Raw genomic sequence first — 25,735 nt, forward strand, 5'->3', positions numbered from 1 at the left:
CAAACTTCTTTCCAACCAAATATCTGCCATTTTCTCCCACACACTATGACGTCTGATGTGTCAAGACACCAGTTTCCTTTCTCGCTAGTCTCATGATCATCCTCTTTCAGAGCAGTGTACGAGAACAACATTGTGAATGAAGAATAAAGCACACAAGATAGTACTTTTTCTACATTTCTGACTAAATTTGACCTAAAACAACACACCAATCCTAGATTATTACTTTTACGTCAGTGGATTAGCAGATCACTTTTTAAGATGAATAATTGCCAGTGAGTTTTCTGAATCTGGTGTGACAGATATCTACTGAGGTCTGAGCTTCACAACGCATGTGTCTGGAAGTGTATCTGTTTTCAGAGCGCCACAGAAAACGTGTCGTCGATGCTCATCAGGCTGGAAAAGGTAATCATCTCGAGTGAAATCTGACTCCACAAATCCACTGTCAGAGCGTTTGTGTACAAATGAGGGGAAATTTATGACCGACGTTACCCTTCCTTCGAATAAAGGAACAAAGACCAAACTGTGGAGAGGGTGTGTAACAGTCTGTGAGGTCATGAAGGAACCCAGGGTGACTTCTAGGCAGCTCTTTCTGGTTGGTTTATGGTGGGACATTGAGCAACAACCTGTTCATGGCAGGGCTACAACGACATAGCCATTGCTCTCTTAATACAACATCACAGCCCATCTGCAATGTTTTGTTTCAGAAGGGAACCAAAATGGAAGAAAGGAAGGAGGGAAAGAAGGAAGCAATGAACGAAAGAAAGAAACAGTCAACTCCAGCATTAAAACTGCATCCCATCTGGGTCCGGGCTTGTCCTGCTGCATCTGAGTCCCGACAGATACTGTCGCTGATGGAATACTGAAATCTAAATTATGCCACCAAAGTCTAAGGAAAAGCACACAAGCGCAACAGAGAATGTAGCAAGAATTTTTGTTTGGGTTTTAAAAAAGAAAAGATTAAGAATGGTCGAATGAAAGTCCTAAATTCAACAGAAATGTTAGCTGAGCCGCTCATGTGAAGATACCAATCAACAACCCTGAGCTGAAGACTGTCTGTATTATTGCTGACAGACGTGTTGCATTTGATCATTGTTCTTAATGAACAAGTTATCAGGTATAATAATTTTGTCTAAGCGACTGCCTTGCTGCCTGCAGAACTGTGCATCTCACCAAATAATAGTTTAGTACTCCAGCACATCATCACCATCAAAATTTTTACTTCATAATGGTTATAATGTTCACTTCTCAGTGCTTTGAACAGAGTTTCAGGATATATTTATAGTATTTTAAAGCTTGTAAGTTGTGATAATGGTGAGAAGTGTCTAATATTTGATCAGTCCTCTTTTCCTAATGGAAATGCTAAACAAATGTAAATATAGTCGGTTCAAAACCTTCTGAAACAGTGATAAACACTGATCTCTCATAGAGCTAAGCTTCATGTCAGGTTTGTTGAATCAGACGGAAATAATTCAAGTTTTCAGAGAAGAAACTGTTTATGCTGAATAGGTGCAATGTGGAGTTGGTTGTGGTCGGTTATCTGCTGGTGTCAGAACGTCTTGCTGTTGAGAGTCACACTGAGCTGCCTGCATGCACTGTTGATGTGGGTGGAGGCATTATTACTGACTCCATCCTGCATTTGCAGATGGGAGACTGAACTTGGCTGTCATTTCGCTTGTGTGCGGTTGAAATCTGCAAGCTATGTGCGGACTCCGTGGTTCATGGTTACATCTTGCAGTGAGATATGGCTTGTTATCAAACCGTCCCTCACAAGATGATGTGTTGTGAAAGTCCTTTTTTTTTCTATTTGTTGTCAGATCAGAATTGTTACAAAAATACTTTGAAGAGAAGAAGACGTGTGGATCCGCATCCTGTGCAACAAGTGAAGAAGTTCTGGTCAAACAACCATGAATGACAATTAAAACAACTTGACTGACTCATATAAAACCCTTTTCAGATCATAATGATGTTCTCAGGATTTAAAAACAGTCTGACACTTATGAGGAAGCGTCATCTGTAGTAATCTAGGTTATAAGCAAGCACAGACAGCCGTTCTTCTTTTTTAACGTCTAATATTAGATTGTTTATCCTACATTAGAGCAGCAGAGGTTCAGCTGACTGTGAGCTGGCATATTTTCTTACATGCGGAACTAGCTTTTCCTGAGAATTACAAAACCTTTCAGCAGTGAAGTAAATATTGCTTTGGTCAGCTGTGCCATCCAAAGATTCAAAACTAAAAAAGGGAAGAAAATCCATTTAAAAGCTGATACAGAGGCTTTGAGGAGAAGAGGCATATTTGCATGGTGCTTTTGCTCATGTGTGAATATGCACCATTTCCCCCCTGATAACACCAGCTTCCTGTTGATGTCAAAATCAAACTTTTTTTTGGCAACCAAGAAAATAGGCACTGAAGGGCAAAGATAAGTGACAGTTTCACAAAGTCAAACAACATACACAGCATTTGTTGTGCTAATGCACATGCATTCAGCTTTAACTCAAACTTTCTTTTGAGTTGGCATAGTTCATAGGAGACATTTTGAGGAGTTTAACTGTCACTATAGTCAAGCATTGAGTCAAACAAAATCATCATATTCAATATTTTGTGTAAATTCCAGTGAAGTAAGTGACAGTATGAAGCCTTCAACCTATAGCTATCAAGAATAAAGTCTTAATGTGGTAGTTGTGTTGAGTAATCATTGATAATGGTGCACAAAAATGGCATGCAGCACTTTTTGTCGCTTTTTCTATTTGAGAAGGATTAGGCTATATGCGTCAGTATGTCCACCCAACCAAGAAAAAACACGCGAATTATGTAATGTATACATTTACATGCTTTTAGCAAAAGCTTTTCTCCAAGGCGGTTTACCAGGAACAAGGAGAATCAACAATTGAGTATATTTTAAAGAACAATTTACAGTAAACAATTACAACGTCAAGAGGCGGCTAGCGGGAGAGCGCGTTTAGGTTAGTTAAGTGCAGTTCGAGAGATAGTCGAGTCCAGGTTTCAGAATAACTGTTACCTAAACGTTATTCACCGTCCTCAGTGTCTCAGAAGTGGAAACAATGACTCAGTTAATTAAAAGTTATGATGTTGTCCCTCAAAGCTGTTGGTCCAGTAAAAGCATGAGCATGTAAGCCGTATGCCGAACCTAATGGCAAATGGCGCGTCAAATGTACAACAGCTAACACAATCAGGTGCTTTTGACATGTTGATTTAGTGGAGGTTGACGTGTTCTTCTCTTCTTAGCAATGTCAATTAACATTATTGATTTGTGCTGACTAACATGATACATTCTCGGCTGAACATGATCATAATTAATGTAGTTATTATGAAACTTACTCAAACTATAACTAGTCATTACAGTGTTGTTAAATTTCCACAGTGATGTCACATAAAAAATAGATCATGAACCTAATTTAAATGTAATTATACAATCATATGCATGTATAGCAACAATTCAATAATGATCATTTAGCAACATTGTATGAGATTGAAAGCCCCCCATTAAAAACAGGGGATTTGATTTCATAGGACTGTTAAAAGTCCCATGAAGCACACGGAAAAATTCATTTAAAAAATCAGCAAAAAATAACAAAAGCGTAGGCGTAGTCATGCATCATTTAAATGATTCCATTCTGAGTGCTGCGTTCACACATTGAAATTCTGCTGCTTTTATTAACCTCAACCAAGTCTTTCTTCATTCGTAGGTTTCATTTCTTCACATAAACTTAAGAAAAATTTAGAGCTTGGAGAGTTTCAACTTGATTTCAACTCTTCTTATTTACATAGAAGAATTCACCCAAGAGAAGACAAGTCATATGAGAACCAGTTTGTATTTATTCACACTGAGAGCAACATTTAAATATTCTCTACCATGAAAATATACTATTAATGACCAGAAATATTGCTCTCCTTTTTTTAAGTGAGATCTTACGTAGTATAAAGAAAACAAGTTTTTATTTTTCAAAAGTAAAGTTGAGTCATCATCCAACTGGCTTAATCTTCAGTTCCCTGCTCAAATGTCTGAGGAGTATCTTAAAGTAAGCTGACAACAGTTCTGAGGCCAAAGCGAAAAGATGAGGACTGAATGGGCATCGTTCCTGACTAGTTGGTGTAACTGTGGGCCTGAAGGAGGGATCCTAACTAAGAGAAACATGTCTGTGTATATCATTAGAAAGCATCCGAATAACATTACAAAAATGTGTTCTTGATCTACTTGAAACACTTTGGTGATTTTAAAAGGAATGGGATGTTATAATGTATCATTTGCAGTAAATTGAGATCAGAAAATCAGTTATCTAATTTACATTTTTTGAGTAAATTTGCATAGCGTTCAGCTAAAAGTCTGCGGCCTATTCAGGGAAGTGTAACGAGTGTATTATTGTCTGGGGATAGCATATACTTTTTTCTGTGAAACAGTTACTGACATCTAATGGTCATGTTGGACATGGTAATCTTCTTAAAGCTGTCATCACCTTCGGTTTTGAGAAGAACCCAAAAGCAGACTCACAGGCAGGAGGGAGGTGGGTTCAAATATCTAAATTATTTTTGAAATAGGAAGTAAAGCTAACTAACAAAAGCTAACTAAAACAGAGTGTGAAAATCTAAGTGATTAAAGTAAAGTAATTTATCAACCCTGGTACCGAAATATTATTTCTAACTGTACATGTTCACCAACATATAGATGTAATCAATGAGTTCAGTGGTAACCACAAGCCTTATTATGCAAAACTCATTATATTAAATGTCCTCAGTTGTGCACACAAATACAGTTATGAATTTCTCTGCCCATACTATATACATGTTGTTCATTACATTGCCTATTTTTGATTTTTGTACTCCAGTAAACTCCAGTCTTACAGTGATATTTGCTGCAAGGTGGCAAAACTCCAGTGTATCTGGTTCCCTTCTAGCATGAGACATACATCGTCCCTCTCTCTCAGGGAAATAAATGTGATCATTTTGTGAAAGCATCAAATCCAAATATAAAACATAAAGGGCTGCTCCAAACAGCTGTGTGTTCATTGACTGTTCTGAACTATAAAAGCATGTTTTAACTCCAGAAAAAGCTGGGACACTGTGGTAGTAAAAGGAAACCCCCGGAGGAAGTTATTTTTCCATCTTTTTGTTGACCCGTACCAGCTTTTTCGAGATGTTTTGCTGCCATTGAATTCCAGATGAGCGAACATGTTTTCAACAAATAAAACGTATCACGCCAACATTTGACATGAGCTCAATGCACGATTGTGAATAAAATATTGACTTATGAGAGTTGCAAATCATTGCATTCTGCTTTTTTTTTTTTTTTTTTAAAGTTTGTTTCTTACATTCTACTCCTTCTGTTCCAAGTATTTTGGAATTGGGGTCGTATGTAATACCAGTATGTGTTACATGCCCTATAGATGGTGTGCAGGCGGCTTGCAAAATCAAAACAATGTGTAAAATAAGGTGGCACTCTCTATATTCTGTTTAAGACTGAATGCTTGTGGAACGCCAGCTGCTATTTTTCACCTTAAACCTTCTCAAAGGTCGACAGGACACCATTTGTACTTTAATACTGCCCTCTAGTGCGTGCTTTGATGAACCCACCATAATGCATAATTATTAAAAAGCCCAACTACATTTTTCACTAAGTAAGCCATCAGTGGCCTACAAACAATATGACTGTGAACATGATAAAGACATTGAAATAATCTTTTTTCTGTACTCTTATTCCCAACTCAAGCTGACTTGGAGTCAGTAATGCACCCCATGGAAGCACCACAGAAGAAGACGAGGTGGCTTGTATGCCAACTGGCCCTAAGAAAGTGGAAGAAGAAGAAAAAGAGGCAGCACAGACTATAAAGGCAATGTGGAGCTGTGAAAACTGTCATAATGCGGTACAAGCAGACATCAGCATTTTCTAAATCTAAAATTCATAAGTTTTAATATAAGTTATAAAGAGTGACTTAAACACAAAGCTCGTCTTTAATTCAACAGTGTTTAAGTTTTTTTACTGACACTGAGTCGAGGATTTCATAATAGTAGCATGAGAATATGAGAGAGTCAATTTGGCTTTACGAATAAAGAAAATGTCAGGAACGGTGGAGAGGTAGGACCCAGATGCAGCTCTTTTAGTTCAACAAAAGGTTTATTCCAACAAAACAGGGCGCAAAAAAGCAGGAACAAAAGGCGCGGCAGAGCCGGATTCAAAAATACTTAAACATGAAAACAAAACAAGACTATGACTGTGAATAAACAATAAAAGACTGTGAATAAACAAAGAAACAGGACAATGAGGCATAACCAGACTTATCTCTGTGGCGAGGCATGAAGGGATAGTGAAGATTCTGCAGTGACTGAAAGGTAACCAGGAAGCTAAATACTGTGGAGGGAGTGATCAGTGAATGAGGTGCAGCTGTGAACAATGAGCCAGGTGACGCGAGTGAACTGAGGTGGCAGGGGAAAAACATGACTAGAACATAACATGATTAAACATAAACTGTGACATGACAAACTGTGACAGAAAAAACCTAAAATGACCAATACTTTTATTACTTTTGTCTCCTAAAAGAGCTATTTCAAAAGTTTTATCCACTCAGTCAATTCATAGAAAGCTTCCAGAACAATGATCTCTCTGTGCTTGAAAATAATGGATGCTCTGTTGTTTCAGTGTCACCTTTGCTTAGAATACAATGAATGCAATCTTTGCCAAATCCTAAGGAATTTAATGCATCTCTTTGGTTGTAGTGGAGCAGGGTCATTCATGCATTTGGATGTCAAATTGGATGCTTTTGTTTTTTTGAATTTCTCGAGACATTCATTTTGTCTGGTATATGTATGGTAGCCATGTTATAGAGAGTAATGCATCACAACTGTGCTGCAATATTGTATACTTTCCAGATAAACAAACTGTGTACAGCCATTGATAAGCACACATCAAGCAACAGATTCCCCACCACTCATACACAGTGAATATTGGCAGCAATGAAAGCAGTCAGAACTAAAAGGGGTGGTGCAGGATTAAGCAAGACTGACTCGGCCTTCTTAAAAGGCCTGACTTTGAGGAGACTGACAACTGTGCCAGCAGTTTCGCTCCACACTTTCTATGACTTCCTGCAGTCTTTTCCCATATTATATATTAGTGACCTGCACCAGTTGACAAGGGAGAATAAAAGCGAAAATGTGATAAAGCCTGAATAAAACATTTTCACAAAGGATTATTTCATTAATATCAACACACCAAAGCTTACAATAAATGTGCATGTGCATGTAAACTGGCTTTACTTCACACTTCATTCACATCTGGCATGATAGCCAGCTGGTTATCTGCCAAAGTGTCCAGATATCGTACTGCAGCATAAACTCAGCATCCTTCCGAAAAAACAACCTACCAGTGGGGCTTTGGATGGTGACCTGTCTGACTGCCCGCGTCACCTGGCAAGAGTTGTACAAACAATCTGAGTTACTCAGCAAAAATTGAGCATGCTTCTGTATTCAAGAAGAGTTAAGTTGTCATAGTAAACCACTTACCTCAACTTATGGGTTTCTTTATCAGAAAAATCAACAATATCCCCAAAGAAACAACTATTACCACAAAAATACGGACCCACAGTGAAGTAGTAGTAATTTCATGAATATGAATGTCTGTGTGCACACAAAAAAATATAATTAGAAAATGAATGACCCATAACTTAAAAAAAACATAAAAGTTTTGCACACAGTTTACAGAAGACTGACCGTTTTTGAGTTCTGGTACCAGAGTCTTCTCCTGATTCCAGGACATGTGCCTGACAATGCAGCTCAGGTTTTTTGGTGTTACGCTTTCGGGCAGCTCCAGATAACTTTCTACTGTAACAAATCCATTAGAGTCATTCAGTGTTTTCACAGACTCCAAGTTTCCTGTGTGACTCCAGCTGATGTTGGCAGGAGGATTTCCTCTTTCAGCTCTGCACACCGCCACCATCTTGTTGTCCTTATGCTCCAACCATGCAGATACGTTGGGAGAAACTAAACCAGGGAAGACAAACACAATAGAAAAGAGACAAATGCCTAAGTCTGATGTATCAAATATTAAATGTACAGAATAGAAATCGCCACACAGATAGACCTAAGATCTCTGGAAAAAGACTGTTGACAGTAATGTCACTTAATTATCAAGAGCAAGAGAGATATTATGTTTGGAAATATTTAAAATTCACATCACATATTTGAGGATTTTCAGTGAAAGGTGCAGTGACAATGATCTAACATGACAACAGACCCTCAAATGAGTTATGAGGGGGAAAAAAGGTTCTACCTGTGAGAGTCACATCAATGCCATAATTTTCACTTCCTCCTTTGAAGGCTGACTCACACTTGTAGACCCCCACATCATCAGCTGAAAAGCCTGGTATGTGCAGGAAAGACTGACCACTGGACGTGTTTCGAAGAGACTTGCCATCGTTGCAGGTGTTTTTTCTTTCACCATCATTGCTAAGGGCGATCTTACAAGATTTGTTATTCACTTCTATATTCCAGATAACATACATTGTCTCACTCCATGTCTTATCGCTGCAGTTCAGGTACGCATCACTCCCAAGATTGAAAGCTGCATTTCTGTGAACTAAGAAAAAGAAAGCAATTTTGCATTAGTTTTGCAGATTGTGGCAATGGCTTGTGCTAACATAAAACAGTACACAAGACAGTACACACACCCCTATCCAGTGGAAGAATGCCAAACTAAACATAGACCCATGTCTTCAGCTTAATGTAGAACACAGGTGTTCAAAGTGAAAATAAAGAAAGCAAACTGAAAATCATATATAACACATAAGCAGAGGCATAGAACACAGCATAAAAGCAAAAAAATGATGTTGGTACTATGCCATATAACTTTGTCTGAGGCATGTTCACACATTTTAACAACAGAAAGTGCTTCATGATTTAATTAAAAACATGAATATAGATGTTTTGAACAGGATTAAAATGTACTCAACTTTCTCTGTGCTTACAAGAACTTCTTAATATCTGGCATCCCAAAATCACACACACAAGTTTGAAAGAAAAAAACACATGAATTTACCCAGAAACTTTTTAGGGGGAGAAGTTGTGGTGGGTTTCAAAGAGGTGTTTTCATTAGTTCCTGAAAGAAACAGAGGCGGATGTAAGGAAAAGGTTAATAAAACGGGGTGATTTCTCTTTTAGAGAGTATGTTATGTTAGTGTTCAGTTAGTTCATCAGTCAGCTAAGTAATTAGCTGAGATGAGAGGTGATGAATAAAATCAAAGTAATAAAACAAATCTGCAGTTCAGAGAGAAATCACAATTTTCTTGAACTTTCAAAAACACAAAACAAAACTAGTTCTCACTGTAAAACTTGAACTTAACCAACTTATAAGATGCAGCTGTTATAATCTTCCCTGGTTACACTTGTAATCTGTACTTTACGAAAAAAGCATGGCATTACTGTAACTAGAACAACAAAGTTCAAGTAGGAAATGTAATGCATGTTTAATGATGTGTACAGCAGAGTGAAACAGGGTTTACTTTTCGCAGTAACAGTAACTTTTCACTGTAACTCATCACGAGGTGGGTAGTATATATAATCAGCTACGGTATTTGGGCTACATGATAGTTGACAATACATTCTATATTTAACATGCACTTATACTATTTACTTCAAAGTTAAACATTACAGTCTACATATGTAACATATTACATCTCTCCATTACATTATGTTTCTAGTAGCATATATGAATTGGCTAGCTAATTATTCAAAGAGACTATTCTTTTCAAATTCCTCCTTGTGGACTGAAAAACATGCTGATATTAGAAGCTGTGTCTGAACAGGGTTTAAAAATGATAACCACACGCAAGTAAGATGTTCAAACCTGAATCCAGGCACAATGTTCCAGACAAGAACATGATCAAGATACAAATCCACATCATGCTTCTTATCTTCAGCTGTGTTCAGGTTCCTCTGAAAGCTTGTTGAAGTAGCCCCCCCTCCCCCACACTACAAGAGATAAAATCTAGTTCTAACACCGCAACGTCAAACTTGGTTGCATGTGTTTCCTGTGTAATCTTGTCATTCACCCTGCTCGTGACATTTGACTTAGTTTAATTTCTCTGTATGCTCAACAAGCTCTGGGTTTGACTTTAAATGCTCCTCCACCCTAAGCATTCGTACTATTAATCTTTCAAACCTCTTGTAATACAGAGATCTATGTGTTGATGAAAATAATCCCTCCCCATTGCTTCTCCCACTCCAAACCGCTTCCTACCGCAATGTCAAACTTTTTCTCCCACACAGGATGACACCTTATGCTTCAAGATATCAGTTTCCTGTCTGTCTAGTCACATGATCCCCCTTTTTGTTTCTCAGAAAACATGAAGCTACACAGAATTGTGTACTACACAGAGTGGCTTTGAATTTAGCAAGACGGCTCAGTTGGTTGTTTTTGGCAACCCGCTACCACCACAAAAGCTTTACCAACTCACCTTCCAAACTCCGAGTGTCCATAACTGTGCCACGAATTGCTTTTAAATGTTCCTTGATTCACGGGTCAGATAGGTCGAATAGATGCCATCTTTGTGGTCGCCTCCGTTACATATGAATACAATGCATTACGAGGTTTAAAAATAAATGTCAAGGTTATGGCTAAAACACTTTCTTTTCACAACGCAACCATCACCTTCATGCATGGTAACCATTTTTACACTTAGTATGCAGTTGCTCTGGTAATTATAGGTTTAATCAGTCTTCATGAACAGCTTATCCACAGGCATGTTCCAGGGAGGAAAGTCTCACCTTGCCATTGTGGACAGCACTTTGGCAGCACTTTGGTTGACTCTTGATATGACACTTCGCAGGAGTAATTGCCCCTGAGGTCACAATGGACCCCAGAGTTACTTTTAGGAAACTAAAGGCCCCTTTTTGCCTTATGGACTCAATGAGGCCATTGTCAGAAAAAACACAGTTTTCAGTCATCTAAAAATAATCTGAATAGGTTAGAAGGCTTTTGGCTTATGCCTTGAGCACAGATCAGCCCAAAATAGTACCTTGCGGTTTATAGATAAAAGAGAGAAAAGGAATGAAAAAGTGCCCTTTAGCTTAGGAATATTATCACTTTTGGTTTATGATAAAATCAGGGTTTTAGCCTGTTGGGCCAGTTATGTCAGTAAATTTAAAATGTAAATGTCAAAACATTTTTCCGTGAATGGAAAGTCAACGGAAAGTTGACTGTGTAGTAAAATAATGACCCCAGGTACACAAGTCTTTTACCTAGCTAACTAACTATAAAAAGAAATAAAGAAATATTTTGGAATGGCCAAGATAAAGTCCTTCTCTTGATCCAATTGGAATGTTGCCAAGCCAGAAGAGAGTAGTTCATGTGGAAAAGAAAAACTCCAACATCCCAGAGTTTGGCTGAAAGGGCTGAAATTTCTCTGCAGTACTATCGTAGATTCTAGCTTCTCTGTGGTTTTAAGAGTTAGCCTGTCCTGAAACTCATAGAGGATTGTTAATTCTGTAACACCACTGTTGAGTCTCCATTATAGTTTGCTGCGTTGGTGCATGTCTAGTATATTGAGGGGTGTTTTGTCAATCTTCTTAACATAAAATATGCATGTATAATTGAGCTGTAAACTAGTTTAAAACCTTCCTGAAACTGTTCAATGTCACATAGGAAAAAGGAAATTCCCCCTTAAAGGCAAGAACAACTGACTTATGCTGAGTAGGTGTAAGGCTGTGTTGGCTGTGGTGTTTTATGGTGTAGGAACATCTTCATGTTTGATAGTCACACTGAGTTGCATAAACGCACTGTTCAAATGGGGGCAGACATTATTGTCGACTTTATTCTGTTTGCAGATCAGAGACTTAGCTAACAACAACCAAAGTGATAGTTTGTGACGTTAGGATCTGTCAGCAACAACCAAAGGAAATCTTCAGGGCAAAAAAAACCACAAATCAACTCATAACCAGAACAACCTGACTGATGTGAATGAAAACAGCATGAAACTATTTTCAGTAACTACTATCTAGAAATTAAGTGTCAGCAAGCAAAGACAGCTGTACTGTTCCTAAGATCTATTATTAGATACGATTCAGATGACTGTAACCATGCATATTTCTAACAAAAGGAAGTAGCTCCTTCACAGAAAAACTAAATTTATCAGGAATGTTGGTCAGCTGTGGTGTCCAAATCCAAAAAAGGAAAGAAATCAATGTTGATAAAGGAGCCCTGAAGGGAAGCAGTGATGTGTTACATTGTGTATGTGCACATATACACATGTGGATGCTTGTGTCATTTCTATTTTCAACTGTGTTGTGTTCCTATTGGTGTAAAAATCAACCTTTTTTTTTTTATTATTCTAATTTCTTTTTTTTTTTTTAAATCCCTCAATCCCTACTGAGGAAGGGTACACCCTGGAAGTATCACCAGTCCATCACAGGGCCACACCGATAAATTAACCCAACATGCACGACTTTTTGTGGCAGACTTCCTCGATGTAGTTTCATTGACCACATTCATGTTAACTTGACCTAAAACCTTTCCACTCTGCGGTCTGGGACATGTCGGATGTGACGTAAACACGTTCGAGATAACTCCTCCCTTTTCCGGACGGCCCGTTAGCCGTCTCCATGGTTACGGAGCTAAACATTTTATCCCGCTGTTAATACAGCTACTCGCGGAAGAAATTGATTTGGGAGGCGAAAATAATTATTTTGGGCAAAATTAAGAAATTGAGCTCCTTCAATCTCTCACACGGTCGCTAAAGAAACTGAAACTCATAAAATTATGGAGCGACCGCGGGTTTATGACTACTTATATGGTGAGTACATTTAACTCAACCAAAGCTAACGTTTTTTGTTAAAAAAAAAGGCTTGCTAACGATGCCATTTGCTAAACTGTTCGCCACAGATCCAGTTTATACCGTGTCATCGGAAGTGGATCACGCCAGGGCCAGTCTGAAAGCCTGTCCGTTAAAGGATCGACTCGTGAGTTGTGTCGGTTTTTGTTCTCCAGAAATATACTGATTATGCTGGTAACTATGAGTCATCAAGTGGAAAGAAGCTGTAATTGCTTAGTTAAATAATTGGTGTTTTTGTATAGGAGTGAGAACGTGATTAACTTCATTCAAAGGTTAAAAGGTAAAAGCAGTTCAAAGCTGATTGCATCTGTTTTTGGTTTACTAAGAGGAGAGTGCCCGAGTTTGGGTCTATATTTAGTGACCGGCCAAGCTATACTGTTAAACTGGACCCTGCGGCCCCAGTGCAGAATTTCACTGATCATCACTGGCAAGGACATGTCGAACAACGCAAAGAGGCCCTGCAACAGCTGGCAGGGTAAAACAACATTGTAAAACATCAGGAGTCCCTCAGTAAAATTTGGGATTGGTTTATCAGTTTTTGGGTGTTACTCTTGTTTTTTTTTTTTCTTGGCAGGGTTATTCCAAATACTCAAAGCAAGACGTGCAACGTGACTGGGGCTGATTACTGGAAATACTTCAAATGGTTTGATTTGACCTGTTGCTGTGATTTTATCTTAACACAATGCCAAACAAAAGGTGACCGCCTCTCTGACCATGTTTATCTGTAAATGTTGCCATTGTCTCTGGCACTGGTGTCCCGCTCTTTTCCCTTTAGCCCTCTGATTCCCTTTGCACGGCATTTTCCCTCGGATGTGATTTTTGCACTGCCAAGGTAAGTTCCACAAATCCTTTATGTTACTCCAAGTGTTTTGCTTTTTACAACTTTTCTTCTCTTTTTTTTTTCCAACCCTCTGTCTTTTTAGAGAAGACGCCGTAGCCACTGGTAGAAAAGGTGCTGAGCAACCAACCGTCCACCGCACTGTGGGGGTCCAGACAGACTACAGAGAAAGTGAAACACAGACGGACCCATACAGCCCCGAGTATACGAAACAACCTGGGACGACTCCTTCAGAGCTTCTGCAGCTGGCAGCTTTGACCTGGGGTACAAGATAAACTGATCACATCTTCACTAGTTGTATAATATTATAATATTTGGCTTGTTAAAACCATAAATATCCAGCCTTTGTCTTGGTCATTGGAAAAGGCCTTGGATAACATGTCTTATCATGCCTTCTTTGTCATGACAATTCCCAGGTCATGGTTTACCAGCAGGCTTGGCGGAGGTGGAAATGATCCAGAGAGCACGTGCAAAGCGAGCTTGGGAGGCCAGCCTCCCTCCACTGCATGACTTGAGCCAGATCGACAAGAGGAGAAGGATGATGGAGGAGATGGGGGCCAAGGAGTGGGCTTTCAGGGATGGAGAGATCCAAAAGTGAGTCGTACTGCACCTCCATCGCTTTTCATTTTTCACTGGACAGACACAAAAGAGACAGCCAGAGGATACCACAACCATTGAACAATTTAACCAACTGTGCTCTGGATGGGATTTTGTCTCAGACTTGTTTTTGATAATATGCAAAATCTGACATTTTTAACTGAAGAGACGTCTTTACAGGCCAGTTGCTGCCAAAAAAACAAATCCTAACAATGAGTTTTGATCAACATTTGGGTGAGACAATTATGAAATGATTTATACTGACCAGAGCCTTGTAGCTCTTGTTGGATACATAGTCTAACCTCAATAGGAACCAAGATTTGTACATCCATTGTTTGTCTTCTTAAATGAGACTTTGTGAACAATCAATCTCTGTTATGTTCCGCGTGTTTTTACAGTACAAACCTCACCCTGCTGTCATTTCTGTGGTGGCCAGATTGCAGGAGGCTCGTCTTGCCGTGTTGATGGACCTGCTGAGGAAGAGAGATGAGGCTCAGAAACATCTCACAATTGGGAGACTGAACCAGATATATTCAAAGATCCAAAAAGAGAAGGAGACCAAGCTACGCAAAATCAACAATGACTACGTCAGGTGTAAGACAATGCTGATAGCTGGATTATTCAGGGCTTATTCAGGCTGGTTTTAAATTCCCGATGATCTAGCTCTCACTTTTCATTTCACCTGTAGCCATGAGAAAATTGGAAGCCAAGAGGAAATATGTGGAGGGGAAGGTAGAGCGACGGGACATCGTCATCGACTCTCAGACATATACTCCTCAGATCCACAGGGACGTGTTTGCCAACAGCAATGCCCACAAAATGAAAAGCCCCTACTTAGACACTTACGAAGGTGTACAAACACTTCTCCACAAGTAAAACTAAAAGTGTTCCCACTGTTCCACTTCGAACACTACAGAAGCCCTTCACTGCAAAGGTAACTTTTCACACTCTGCCAACCACAGGCTTGCTAGAGCTCGAGGCACGACTCACGACTGCGTCAGTCCTCAAGCCGCGAATGAAGCGTCCCAAAGCCGAGGTCATTAAGTACGTGATCAGGTCCCCTACGAGCAGAGCTGTGGAACTGCTGAAGAAATACAAGGTAAAGCAGGAACAGTGTTTGACAGGCACACAGCTTAACATTTAGATGCACACATTTTTATTCACCGTGGCTCCACAGGCCCAGAAGGAGGAGATGGCAGAAAAGGAGCTGCGTTGTCTTGTCAAAAATGAGAAGCCTGAACCTCTCCCTGTCACTCCCAGAGTGGAAAAACCACCAGAGGTTAGCTCACTTCTCTAACTGTAATTAGTTAACGCTACATGTATTTTAGATGCTATTTGTTAACCAATATACTGTATATGTCCCTTTTTAGGGAGATGAGGAGACAGAGTTAGCAGTAATCCACCTGCAGAAACTTCTCAGAGGAAGAAGTATCCAATATGAGGTCGGTCTGTGCGTGTTTGATATCATATATGTGATCTTTGTTGTCCCTAAAGTTACCTCGGCACCGTATACATGCGGCGTGAGTTTTAAGCACAGCTGTATTCACTTCTATCTGTGCTGCTACGCAGATGTTTAAGGGCAAAGAAAACCAACAGGACCTTATCCACGAGCTAAGGACTGTCAGCGGCCTCCAGAGCGAGGAGCAGCAGCTACAGAAGGCTGACAAAAAGCTTATAATTTCCCTGAAGAAACAGAGCAACCAACAGAGGAATAAGGTCAAGCACGCACACTCGACCACACGAACAAAATGTTTTTCATTTTTCAAACTTTCTCATGATCTCGTCTCCGTCTCTTCCCAGAAAGCGCAAGCGGAGGCGTCTTACGCCGCCGTCGAAGGCGCCGAACTTGAGCGAATGTTCGACACCTTGTCCAAGGAGCTTATTCACCTCCAGGAGGAGCGCAGGATTCATGCTTTTCTACTCGTGGCTGAGAGAGAGCGCCGTCGTCGAGAGGCCGAGGAGAGCGGAAGAAGACAGGTGGAGGAGCGCAAACGCAAAGAAGAAGATGAGGTCTTCAGACAAGTAAGGGCGTTTTTTTCTTTCTCTGTGTGCAAGCAGACAAAGGAGAGCGTAACTAAACTAATACATGCTGATATGTGGCTCGCAGGTAGTGCAAGTGAACCAGGAAAGCCTGGATATGTATTTAGAGGACATCATTTTGGGGACTTTGGAGCAGGCCGCTGACCAGCAGGCCAGAGAGGAGATCCACAGGAAGGCAAAGGAGCTTAATGATATTGTTTATGCAGAGGAGGAAAGGTAAGCAACACCTTGGTATTTCCACTGACAATTTTCATTCGGGAGTTGCAAGCTAAAAATGATACTCGCATCATTTGCGTGTGCGTGTGTGTGTGTGTGTGTGAGAGTAGGCGGGACAGCCTTCAGTCGGAGGAGATTGTGTCAGAGCTGGTGTACAGCTTCCTCATCCCAGAGGTCGAGAAGATCATCGTCAGGCAAAGAGGTGCGTGCTCGCACATTTTGAAAATTTGTGGAATAACAGAAGAGCAACAATGGAATACAGATCAATGTAATAGAATGATCCCGTCTCACCGCGTCATCTCTCCCCCAGTGCACCAGAAGCAGCATCGCCACTTGCAGGGAGCTCAGAGCATCATTCAGGGGACGACAACACCTACTGGGACCCTTTCCTCAGGGAGCTCGCAGTCGGCTTGCCCCGGCGCAAAAAGCTCCAGTCAAATCCTAGAGGAGTTGATCGGCCAAGTGGAGCAAGGGAAGCAAGCAGGACATCGGCACGCTGACACTGAGTAAAAGGACAGGCCTGAAATATATAAAGCGTACTGCTTCAATATCTGACGTGAAAAGTGTCCATTCGTATTTTCAAGGTATAGGTTTCCTTAAAGGTTTTTTGGGGGCTGAGTACAGCCTTTTGATTGTTGGTACCTGAAAATGTCATCTGTATGTAACATGTCTGACGTGTTTTCAATTGCATGGTCGTTCGGAGAATGTAGCTTGAGATGCTGTTGAAATAAAAAAGAGCAAGGTGTTGCCCAACTTCAGTTGGATTTATGGGCGACGAGTTTGTTGGTCAAATCTAAGCTTTGGCCACTAGAGAGCAGCAAGACTCTGAGAGATGCTGTTTGAGGTTACACAAGCACAAACAAGGCAGGACAAACGTGCATTCGCCGCCACACTGCAGGTGACCAACGAGCCTGGTATTTTTTTTTTATATAACCTCAGCATAAACCTTCCGTCTGTGTTCTGCGTCTGGGGTCACGGCTCTAATTGACGTTTGCGGGGCTGCTCTTGAAACTCCTCCGTCCCGCAGGTTACAGTGTGGGAATACTCGGTGCAACCAGCCGTGAGCGCAACTGGCGCGCCACAAGTCCAGCGGGACTGCGGCGCCCGTGCTCACCTGCGCCGTGTTCTGTGAAGCCTGAGACCGCACGGATCGGCCGCAGCCGCGCGGGAGTCTTGGCCGCGAAACACAGCTGTCCGGACATCTGGAGTCCTCAGGTGAGTGGGTTGATTGCGGCTCGACACTCGATCAGGTGCAGGCAAGGAGTGTCTCCCTCTCTTTCCTCTTCTTCTTCTTCTTCTTCTTTTTTGAAAGATAATTTTAAGGTTGACGCACACCATTTCGACCATTTCAAAGGAATTTAGCAGCTTGGGGGGTAAGAATTCGCTTTGGAAGCTGTGTGAAAATCGATAATTTTCTCTTGAGATGGAAACGCTGTCACACCGCTGTGGAAGTTAGTACTATTATGTCACTGTATGCCAGCGTAGGACTGTGGTTTGGGTTGGGATTAAATACGCGCAGAATGTCACAACAAACATAACTGAGACTGTGGCTCCAAGGGAAGTCATGTGACCAGTCAATAAAACCTGCAATCAACAAACCTTTAGTTCTTTATTTATTTTTGGTTGGAGATTTTAAAGCAAATCGTACCAAACTGATGATCAATTATTTCATTTTAGTTCCGTGCCTGGTTTTTTGATGTCGGTAAAAAAAAAAATTACAGGAAACGAGGAAAGAGGGGAAAAAACTTTGAGGTCTCAGTAGGAATTCCTGCTGTTGAAACTGCGCCGCAATTTCCGGAAATGATCCGGAAAGTTTGACATGGTTCCCCGCTGCGTGAACGCTTGACTTCATGGGAATTAGAAAAAAAGGCATTTGACGCTCTTAAATGACGCTCGTGCGTAACTGTGCCCTTGTTTGAAGATGGAATAGATCATTAGGAGATGGCCTTCATGACAGTGCCCTGATGTATAAAGGCAGCAGCACAGGTTGCACAAGGCCACAAAACACGTTTAAAAAGCAAAACATTTTATTTCAGAAACATTTTGATAATTGAACGAAAAACATTTATTTTCCCTCCAACATCTCATGAGATAAGAAATCCTAAAAGGCAACTGCAGGAAGAAAAAGAAAACCAGCACCCCACCAAAACAAAAAAAAATGGTGTGATATGTTTGTGCTTAGTTGTGATTGTTTTTTGTAAAATATTGTATTTAATCTATTTACATCATATCAGAGCTAATGCAACAACGACTGAGCAGCTTGATTTGGCAGTTACCCCCCCCCCCCCCCCCTCACCCCCCTCCTCGCTTCCCACAGACCTTTCACTTTTTGCAAAATCTGGGTTGCTTTTGAAAAGAGGGGGAAATGATTCTCTATCATCCCTCAGGGCGAGAAAGAACCAGACAGCCGCTGGCATGGAAACTGTCGATGAGGTGGCCACCAAGCAAAATGAGGACGACGAGGATGAGGAACCCAGAGAGTGTGGCGTGTGCGGTGATTTGGCCAAGGGTTACCACTTCAATGCCTTGACATGCGAAGGCTGCAAAGGCTTCTTCAGGTGGAGTCTCACCCGCCTTCGCTCTTTTCATCTCATATGCTACCCAGTTGCATTTGCTTACAGTATTCAGCTCAGATTAAAGGGCCTTTTCCTTTCCTTTCCTTTCCTTCCAAACGCTCATTTAAAGCCCTCTAAAAGTCATTCCTTTCATTTCCGGTTCAGAGCGGCTTCAGTCGTCCAGTAGCTTGCAGGAGAAGAAAAATCAGGGACACTTTCAGTAGCTGAAAGCTGAAACCATCCAAATTTGCGTGTGTAATTTACCAAATATTGCAGTCCAATTCCAATTTTCATGCAAAAGCTGCCCGGTGTTTGTACACTCGTCGCTATAGCACTTGCACTGTATAAACTATTGTCACCTTACGCTGACTGCAGAGTTTCATGTTAGCATTGCACTTGTGAAAAAATAAAAAGGCAACATTTTGAGATGGAAGGACTGTTATGAAGGCCCCCACAGTGGGATCTCATTGCAGTAAAAGTCAGTCCATCGCTCATCGCTGAGATCCGGCTCTTTGCTTTTGTCGACAGATTCGGTCCTCCTCAGCAGGAGAGATACCAGTGTGACACAGCTTAGTTAAAAGTTCCGTCTCTTTTCAGAGACCGTTTCTGTTGATTTAACTTTAACTTTCGCTCTCGCCAAAGGTGCTTTCCTTTTTCGATTTCAGTTAAGCAACATGCGTGGCCAGCTTTGGCTTTTTTTAGAAACTCTTGTGCAATTTTGACAGTGTGCCTTGGATCACTGCCATACTGTTGTTTTTCTCCTCTGCCAGAGTTTAGGAGACACGCTGTCATCTTGTCACTCCAGGCGCATTCCATCGTGCCATCTACAAACGTCATCTCCTCAATAATGTTTTTCGCTCATGTCCCATTTAATGACACTCCCGCCTCCCTGCTTTACTGGCACGGCTCAGGACTCTCAGTGCACTCGAGCAGTTCTGGCCAGGTTCAAGCCAAGCGTGCTGTACCCCGTTTCAGCTAAAAGTTAGTCTTTGCCTCATCTGTTCAAACAATGTGCCCCCGCCCCCCAATTCTCATCAGATACTTAAAACTGCAGTTTTGTGCCCAGAACGAGTAAAGTACCCCCTCCCCTTAACATTGTCTTTAGACGCTGCTATTGTGCAATGTCATTCACGCTTATCTGAGCTGCCATGGAAACGCAGACATTCATTACAGTGTCCTGTGTCAGTCTGATGCCATGGCTTCATTTAACCCAGAGCAACCCCTGGTTCTCATTATTTATCAATTATTTATCTTCATAGGCCAGTCTTCAAGTTAATAATTTTCCTCTCTCTCTTTTTAAACAGCTGTTTTAGTCTTCCAGCACTTTGGGGCGTGTACGTTTAATTGATTCTTTCTTAAGCCGATTGTATTTTCATCGCTCATTGAAGGAAATACTGTACTCCTTGATGCTGAATTTATGCTACTACTGAGATGAAAAATCATTTGAATCATTCGACATTTAAATGATATTACAGAGGGGTCTTCTGACTTACTGAACATGTGCAAATACAGAAATACACACAACTAAAATGGACGTAAAGGCTTTAAAAGAGCACTTTAATCAATAGAGACATCTCAAGGCATGAGATCACCATGCCAACAGTTTTATTCTGATAAGTCCGAGTGGATTTGGGGGCCTTCTGGGATCATATCGGAAATGTACTGTGAAGTCCGAGTGTTGAGGGCTTTGTGTGAGAGGTTTAAAATCTCAGTAGGTGGCCAATGCATGCTTCACTGGATCAGGCTAATGACTTCTTCTAATATTTCCAGGTACGGCTCACGCTGCTGCTTTATTCAAAGCGTCAGTAATTTAATTAATTGTGGAAGTTCAGTCTGCTCAAGTTCACGAAGGATTTTCTCAGAATCAGAACCTTGTGATTCACTATCAGCCTCGCAAAGTCACAACCACAATTCAATGCTTCTCCCTGTAGGAAGTGTTCCTCCCTCCAAGGCGATTAAATAGTATAAGAGAAGCAAGTCTTTGAGGGATAGCAAGATTAGAAGCTGTATGTCGAAAAATCCATTCACTTAAAATGCTTAAATGTGATTACTTCTAGAATAAAAGAACACATCATTTTTGTTCAAGTCGTCTTATTTGAAGTGTATTTAGTTTGGTTTCCTGCAATTTGCCACTTTGCCGAAGTGTTTTCTCTGGATTATTTGATCCTTTTTCTATTCGACTGTGTTGTTAAAGTCGAAATATGATCGTCTTTTTGGGGGGTAAATGATGGACTGGCACACACGCGAGCTCGCAGCTATTCAAGTGGAGCGCAGTGTTTGTTTTCCTTCTTTCACAGTGTTTTATTTTTGATTCTGACTTTCTGACTTCAGATTGATGTTTCTAAGCTGTTACTAAGTGGATTTTTAAATGAATTCAGACGCGCCATAAAGAGGTCATCGCAGCTCCACTGTCCGTTCCTGGATACATGCATCATAACTAAAAACAACCGGCGGTCGTGTCAAGCCTGCCGCTTTCATAAATGTCAGGCCATCGGCATGCGCAAAGAGAGTAAGTGACGACATCCGGATGCCTGTACACCGTTTTTCCCCTTATATTTTAGAAAGTGTCTCTCGTTACTGCACCTATTGTACCGCTTATTTGAATACACATTGACATGGTGTAACTGTTCCTATTCGGTCAGCTGTTGAATACATTCAAAGTGACTTTTTCCAAATTAAATATTCATCTTTTTTTGTCTTCGGTGTGGTACAGTGGTCATGTCTGCGGAAGAGGTATTGGAGAGGAGGAGCCGCATAACGAGGAAAAAGATGCGTAAAGCATCAACGCAGCTTTCGCCACAGCAAGACGAAACAATTCAGGAGCTGCTCTGCAGCCACCGCAGCACTTTTGACTCGGCGTTTACGCGCTTCACGGGCTTCAGGGTATGTGAATGACTGCACGCACTTCAAAGTGTTCACCACCATCATCATCTTCTTCAGACTCGTCTGACTGATGTTTTGTGGGGGTGTTTTCAGCCTATGGACAGAGACATCCTGGCAGAGAGTGAGCACAGCCAGTCTCACCCACTGACCAATTGCCCCACAAAGACCTGCTTTGCCGCTGGTAAATCCTCAGCTGACCCCACATCATCCTCATACGCCTGCTCCCTCTCCTCCTCCACCCCCACTTCCTCCTCCTCTTCCCCGTCTCCCAGTCTCTCCGATTGTCCTGGAAAACACGAGGACTACGAAGGAGACGGAAACGCTCGTGTTTACACGGCTCTCCCACATTTGGCTGACCTCACGACATACATGATTCAGGACATCATTCGTTTTTCTAAAAGCCTTCCGGACTTCCGGTAAATAGGTTGATAATCAAATACGTCTCAGTCGAAATAGTTTTTTTTTTTGTGCTTGTAGGCTCTAATCTGGTCTCTTACAGGTCTCTAAGCATGGAGGACCAGATATCTCTGCTGAAGGGAGCCATGTTTGAAATCATGCAGATTCGCTTCAACATGGTGTTTAACTTAACAACAAGCAAATGGGAATGTGGCCATATTAGATACTGCATGCACGACGCGGTGCGAGGTGAGACGACTAACACAAGCCCAGGGAGTAGTTTCAAAATATGCAGCTTCGTGCTTCCATATGAAATGGATAACGTTCTGAGTCTATCGGTGTTTTCAGCTCCTCAACCCCTCAGGAAAACATCTGGATTTTCAGCTGCTTCATGCTCCTCCGTGTTCCCCCAAGTCTGTGTGCGGTTTGGTGTTGGATGGGAAGTGTGTGCAGAGAGTTTACAGAAGCTTCTTTTTTGCTGACAGCACCTACCTGCTGCTGAAAGCAAGCTTAACAAGAGTGCTAAGAGGGGGCGACAAAACAGTGAAGTTGTTGACCGTAAAGGCTCAGGACTCCTCAGAGCGTCACGCTGATGAATGACGCAGCAGCAGAGAAGCAGGCCGCAGTGTGCGCTGTGTGTGAGGAATCCTGCTCGTACAGTAGTTCACAATGTAACTCAAGATATGTCAAGAACCTCTGATTTACACGCAACTGAAAAGCAAAAAAAAGTTTGAAGGCTTCAAACTGGAGTTGTCACTTTGTCCTCCTGCTTGTGTAAGGTTCCATTTGCATTGCTGGCCTTTAAGTGCACGTATGCACAGTGCCTATACATGCAGAAATATCTCTGTTGAGATGGTATCTGTGTGTGAGCAGTCATACAGAACTTGTCTCACCTCTTTTCGGTTGTGTTGTGGCTCCTGTAGGGGGAACACTATGTAGTCAAACTGGTACTGTGTTTAAGGATCGCACAAGACCGAGTTCGCTTAAATTCATGTGAATTATGCTTCTAATTCTCCCTCATAGCAGAACACTGCGGGGATTGTGGCAACATTTCTTTGAAAGTACGTGTCATAAGGTGGGATTACATTGCCAAATTTTTATTTGCATTTAGAAGATGTGAATAGGAGGTGAAAAATGTACACTGCTTCCTTTTTTTTCGCATTTCAAAGAAGACTTCATGTGCATTATGGCATAGAAACTGTGTTTGACCTGGTAAAAGCTCAAACTGATTGACTGACCAACTCTTTCTGGTTAGAGTTAGTAAACAACTCACTCTATAATATCCAAGATATATTCCAAGCTTTGTAATTATTCTAAATAATTATTATCTCCATTTTTCACTTATGAATGTTTGGGGGGTTTTTTCTGGCTAAACCAACAATTTCTTCCACTGTGGTGGAGCAATGAACTCTATACCGCCACCCTCTGGCAACACGATGCAGCCTAGTTTAAATGCTTCAAAATGCTCAGTGGAACTGCTTGATAGTTGAGGAGGTGATGGTTCGGATGCTGTCGATCAGCAGGCAGCTGCATGTAAAGTTTTCATAGAGGATCACCTCGAAGGGGTGCAGGGCAACAGTTTTGCCTCAGGTTACACTGACTTGGACCGGCTTTAAACGGCACGTACCCACTTGATAGACTTGCCCAACCAGAAATGCTGCAGCATTTTGAATGAGCAGGAAGCTTTTCGTACAACTTTTGTGACATGTGGTTATTAGACACATCATACTACAGGGAAACACTCAGGTTGCTCATTTAAAGCAAACTGTACGGGCTGCAAACTGCAAGGTGGTGTGGTTGTTAGTACCTGAAAAACAAGAAACTTCCCGGCTTGAGTGTCTCCATCTGGAGTTTAGGTTCCTCCCACAGTACAACATGCATGTTAGGTTCATTGATAATTCTAAACAAATAGTGACTGGTGACCTGTCCAGGGTCTACACTGCCTCTCAGGCCTATGAGAGCTGGGATACGTTCCAGACAAGGCCTTAAGGCCCTGAACAGGATGAAGCAGGTGCAGGAAAAATAAAAATAAAAAGTATAGAACACATTTAACAACCATTTAACTGCCAGGCCACAAATCGGGAGTAACTTTTTCATGTGAGCATGTGAAGCAAAGATGATGAATCTCATTCAATAGAAAATAAATCAGATCAATTTGACAGATCTCGTTATCGTGCCTGTTGCTGCGTTTTTTGACAATAACAGGAAATGCAATGAAACCACCTCACGGTATTTATACTGCGGCAGCTAAATAGAAGCAGTCGTCTGCAAGTGATTGCAGCTGATCTGCCTTCAGTAGACAACCAGCACGAAATGAACAGATAATCATGAGGTGGCACCAACTGGATAGCATATTTGCGTGAATATGGAACATGGATGTAGGTGTCAGCTCACAGCTTTGAGCCTCACTTGCGTGCCATTGGCTGTGCTCTTTCCCAGTCACGAATCATTCTTTAACGCATTATGTAAAGCTGCAGTCCATGTTAGACAATGTAGCGTGTAAGGTATGGATTTTATGCAGTGTTGCTTTTGTTATAAATAGAATTCATGCGAGTTAGTTGATGATGACCTAGTTCCTCCCCTTCTGTCGTGTCACTGTGTTTTACAGCGGGTTTCCAGCCGCTCCTGCTCGAGCCCCTTTTCAAGTTTCACCTCACGCTGCGCAAGCTGGACCTGCAGGAAGAGGAGTACGCTCTCATACAGGCCATGTCCCTGTTCTCTCCAGGTAGCAGCAGGTCCTCAGTTCACCTCAGCCCATGCTAATCAATCATTAATGAAGCCTGTAAATGTTTAAACCCTATAAACTGCGTGCTTTTGTAGCCAACAGAACATGAACATGTACTTTCAGACTTCATTGGGTTTGAGAGTGCTTTGGAATTTATTTATTTTTTTCATTTTTATTTGGTCCACCAGATCGTTCTGGAGTGCAGCAGCACAGCATGATTGACAGGGTCCATGAAAAGTTGGCACTGACGCTAAAAACTTGGATTGACTGCAAGAGAACAGGCCCAGAAAAACAGTGAGTTAAAGGGTCACAGGAGGGTGACGGAAACCTTTCGCATATTTATCAACCTTTGTCTCCCATCCCTTTTCAGCTTGCTGTACCCCAAAGTGATCGCCTGCTTTACAGAGATGAGAACAATCAGTGACGAGTACAGCAAACAGATCCTGGAGATCCAGGACATCCAGCCCGACACCATCTCTCCTCTCATTATGGAGGTGGTCAGCACAAACACATATACCGACCTCTCATGCTGACCGATGCGACTCATGGACAGCTCAAGCGCACCGAAATCCCAGCTGTTATTTAATAAAAAGGGAACTTAACCTGAATGTGCCCCCTGATCTCAGTGAAAAGTATTCTGTTGTTGCCAAATAA

The 25,735-nt window shown here is 41.5% G+C and overlaps 3 protein-coding genes across 6 annotated transcripts; 2 read left to right on the plus strand and 1 right to left on the minus strand.

Annotated features, from left to right (window-relative positions):
* Positions 1 to 7,608: 7,608 nt before the first annotated feature.
* LOC140319193 (cell surface glycoprotein CD200 receptor 1-like) lies at positions 7,609 to 10,199 on the minus strand. Its single transcript, XM_072396793.1, has 6 exons — positions 9,849 to 10,199; positions 9,042 to 9,101; positions 8,507 to 8,582; positions 8,277 to 8,392; positions 7,672 to 7,987; positions 7,609 to 7,624 (listed from the first exon to the last, which is right to left on the minus strand). Exons 1-6 carry the CDS (start codon positions 9,904 to 9,906, stop codon positions 7,609 to 7,611), a joined length of 642 nt encoding a protein of 213 aa, XP_072252894.1. The 5' UTR covers positions 9,907 to 10,199.
* A 2,403-nt stretch (positions 10,200 to 12,602) lies between these two features.
* Positions 12,603 to 17,255, plus strand: cfap91 (cilia and flagella associated protein 91). Its single transcript, XM_072396914.1, has 17 exons — positions 12,603 to 12,792; positions 12,882 to 12,958; positions 13,158 to 13,306; positions 13,406 to 13,474; positions 13,607 to 13,663; positions 13,755 to 13,933; positions 14,086 to 14,263; positions 14,703 to 14,860; positions 14,955 to 15,116; positions 15,229 to 15,365; positions 15,444 to 15,545; positions 15,637 to 15,708; positions 15,836 to 15,982; positions 16,067 to 16,288; positions 16,374 to 16,522; positions 16,633 to 16,724; positions 16,833 to 17,255. The coding sequence occupies exons 1-17, from the start codon at positions 12,759 to 12,761 to the stop codon at positions 17,030 to 17,032; spliced, it is 2,184 nt and encodes a 727-aa protein (XP_072253015.1). The 5' UTR covers positions 12,603 to 12,758; the 3' UTR covers positions 17,033 to 17,255.
* Positions 17,256 to 17,380: 125 nt separating this feature from the next.
* nr1i2 (nuclear receptor subfamily 1, group I, member 2) lies at positions 17,381 to 25,735 on the plus strand. 4 transcript variants are annotated; one of them, XM_072396915.1, is made up of 9 exons: positions 17,381 to 17,737; positions 18,910 to 19,080; positions 21,456 to 21,586; positions 21,791 to 21,960; positions 22,054 to 22,376; positions 22,460 to 22,605; positions 24,965 to 25,081; positions 25,270 to 25,375; positions 25,452 to 25,735. In XM_072396915.1, exons 2-9 carry the CDS (start codon positions 18,938 to 18,940, stop codon positions 25,612 to 25,614), a joined length of 1,299 nt encoding a protein of 432 aa, XP_072253016.1. In that variant the 5' UTR covers positions 17,381 to 17,737; positions 18,910 to 18,937; the 3' UTR covers positions 25,615 to 25,735. The 4 variants fall into 4 exon arrangements, with proteins under 4 accessions (XP_072253016.1, XP_072253017.1, XP_072253018.1 ...); XM_072396916.1 differs by lacking the exon at positions 17,381 to 17,737 and having other exon boundaries at positions 18,939 to 19,142; XM_072396917.1 differs by lacking the exon at positions 17,381 to 17,737 and having other exon boundaries at positions 18,939 to 19,080; positions 21,409 to 21,586.

The sequence above is a fragment of the Leuresthes tenuis genome, unplaced genomic scaffold (genome assembly GCF_036924035.1).
Source record: "Leuresthes tenuis unplaced genomic scaffold, fLeuTen1.0.hap1 SCAF_12, whole genome shotgun sequence".
Lineage (NCBI taxonomy): Eukaryota > Metazoa > Chordata > Actinopteri > Atheriniformes > Atherinopsidae > Leuresthes > Leuresthes tenuis.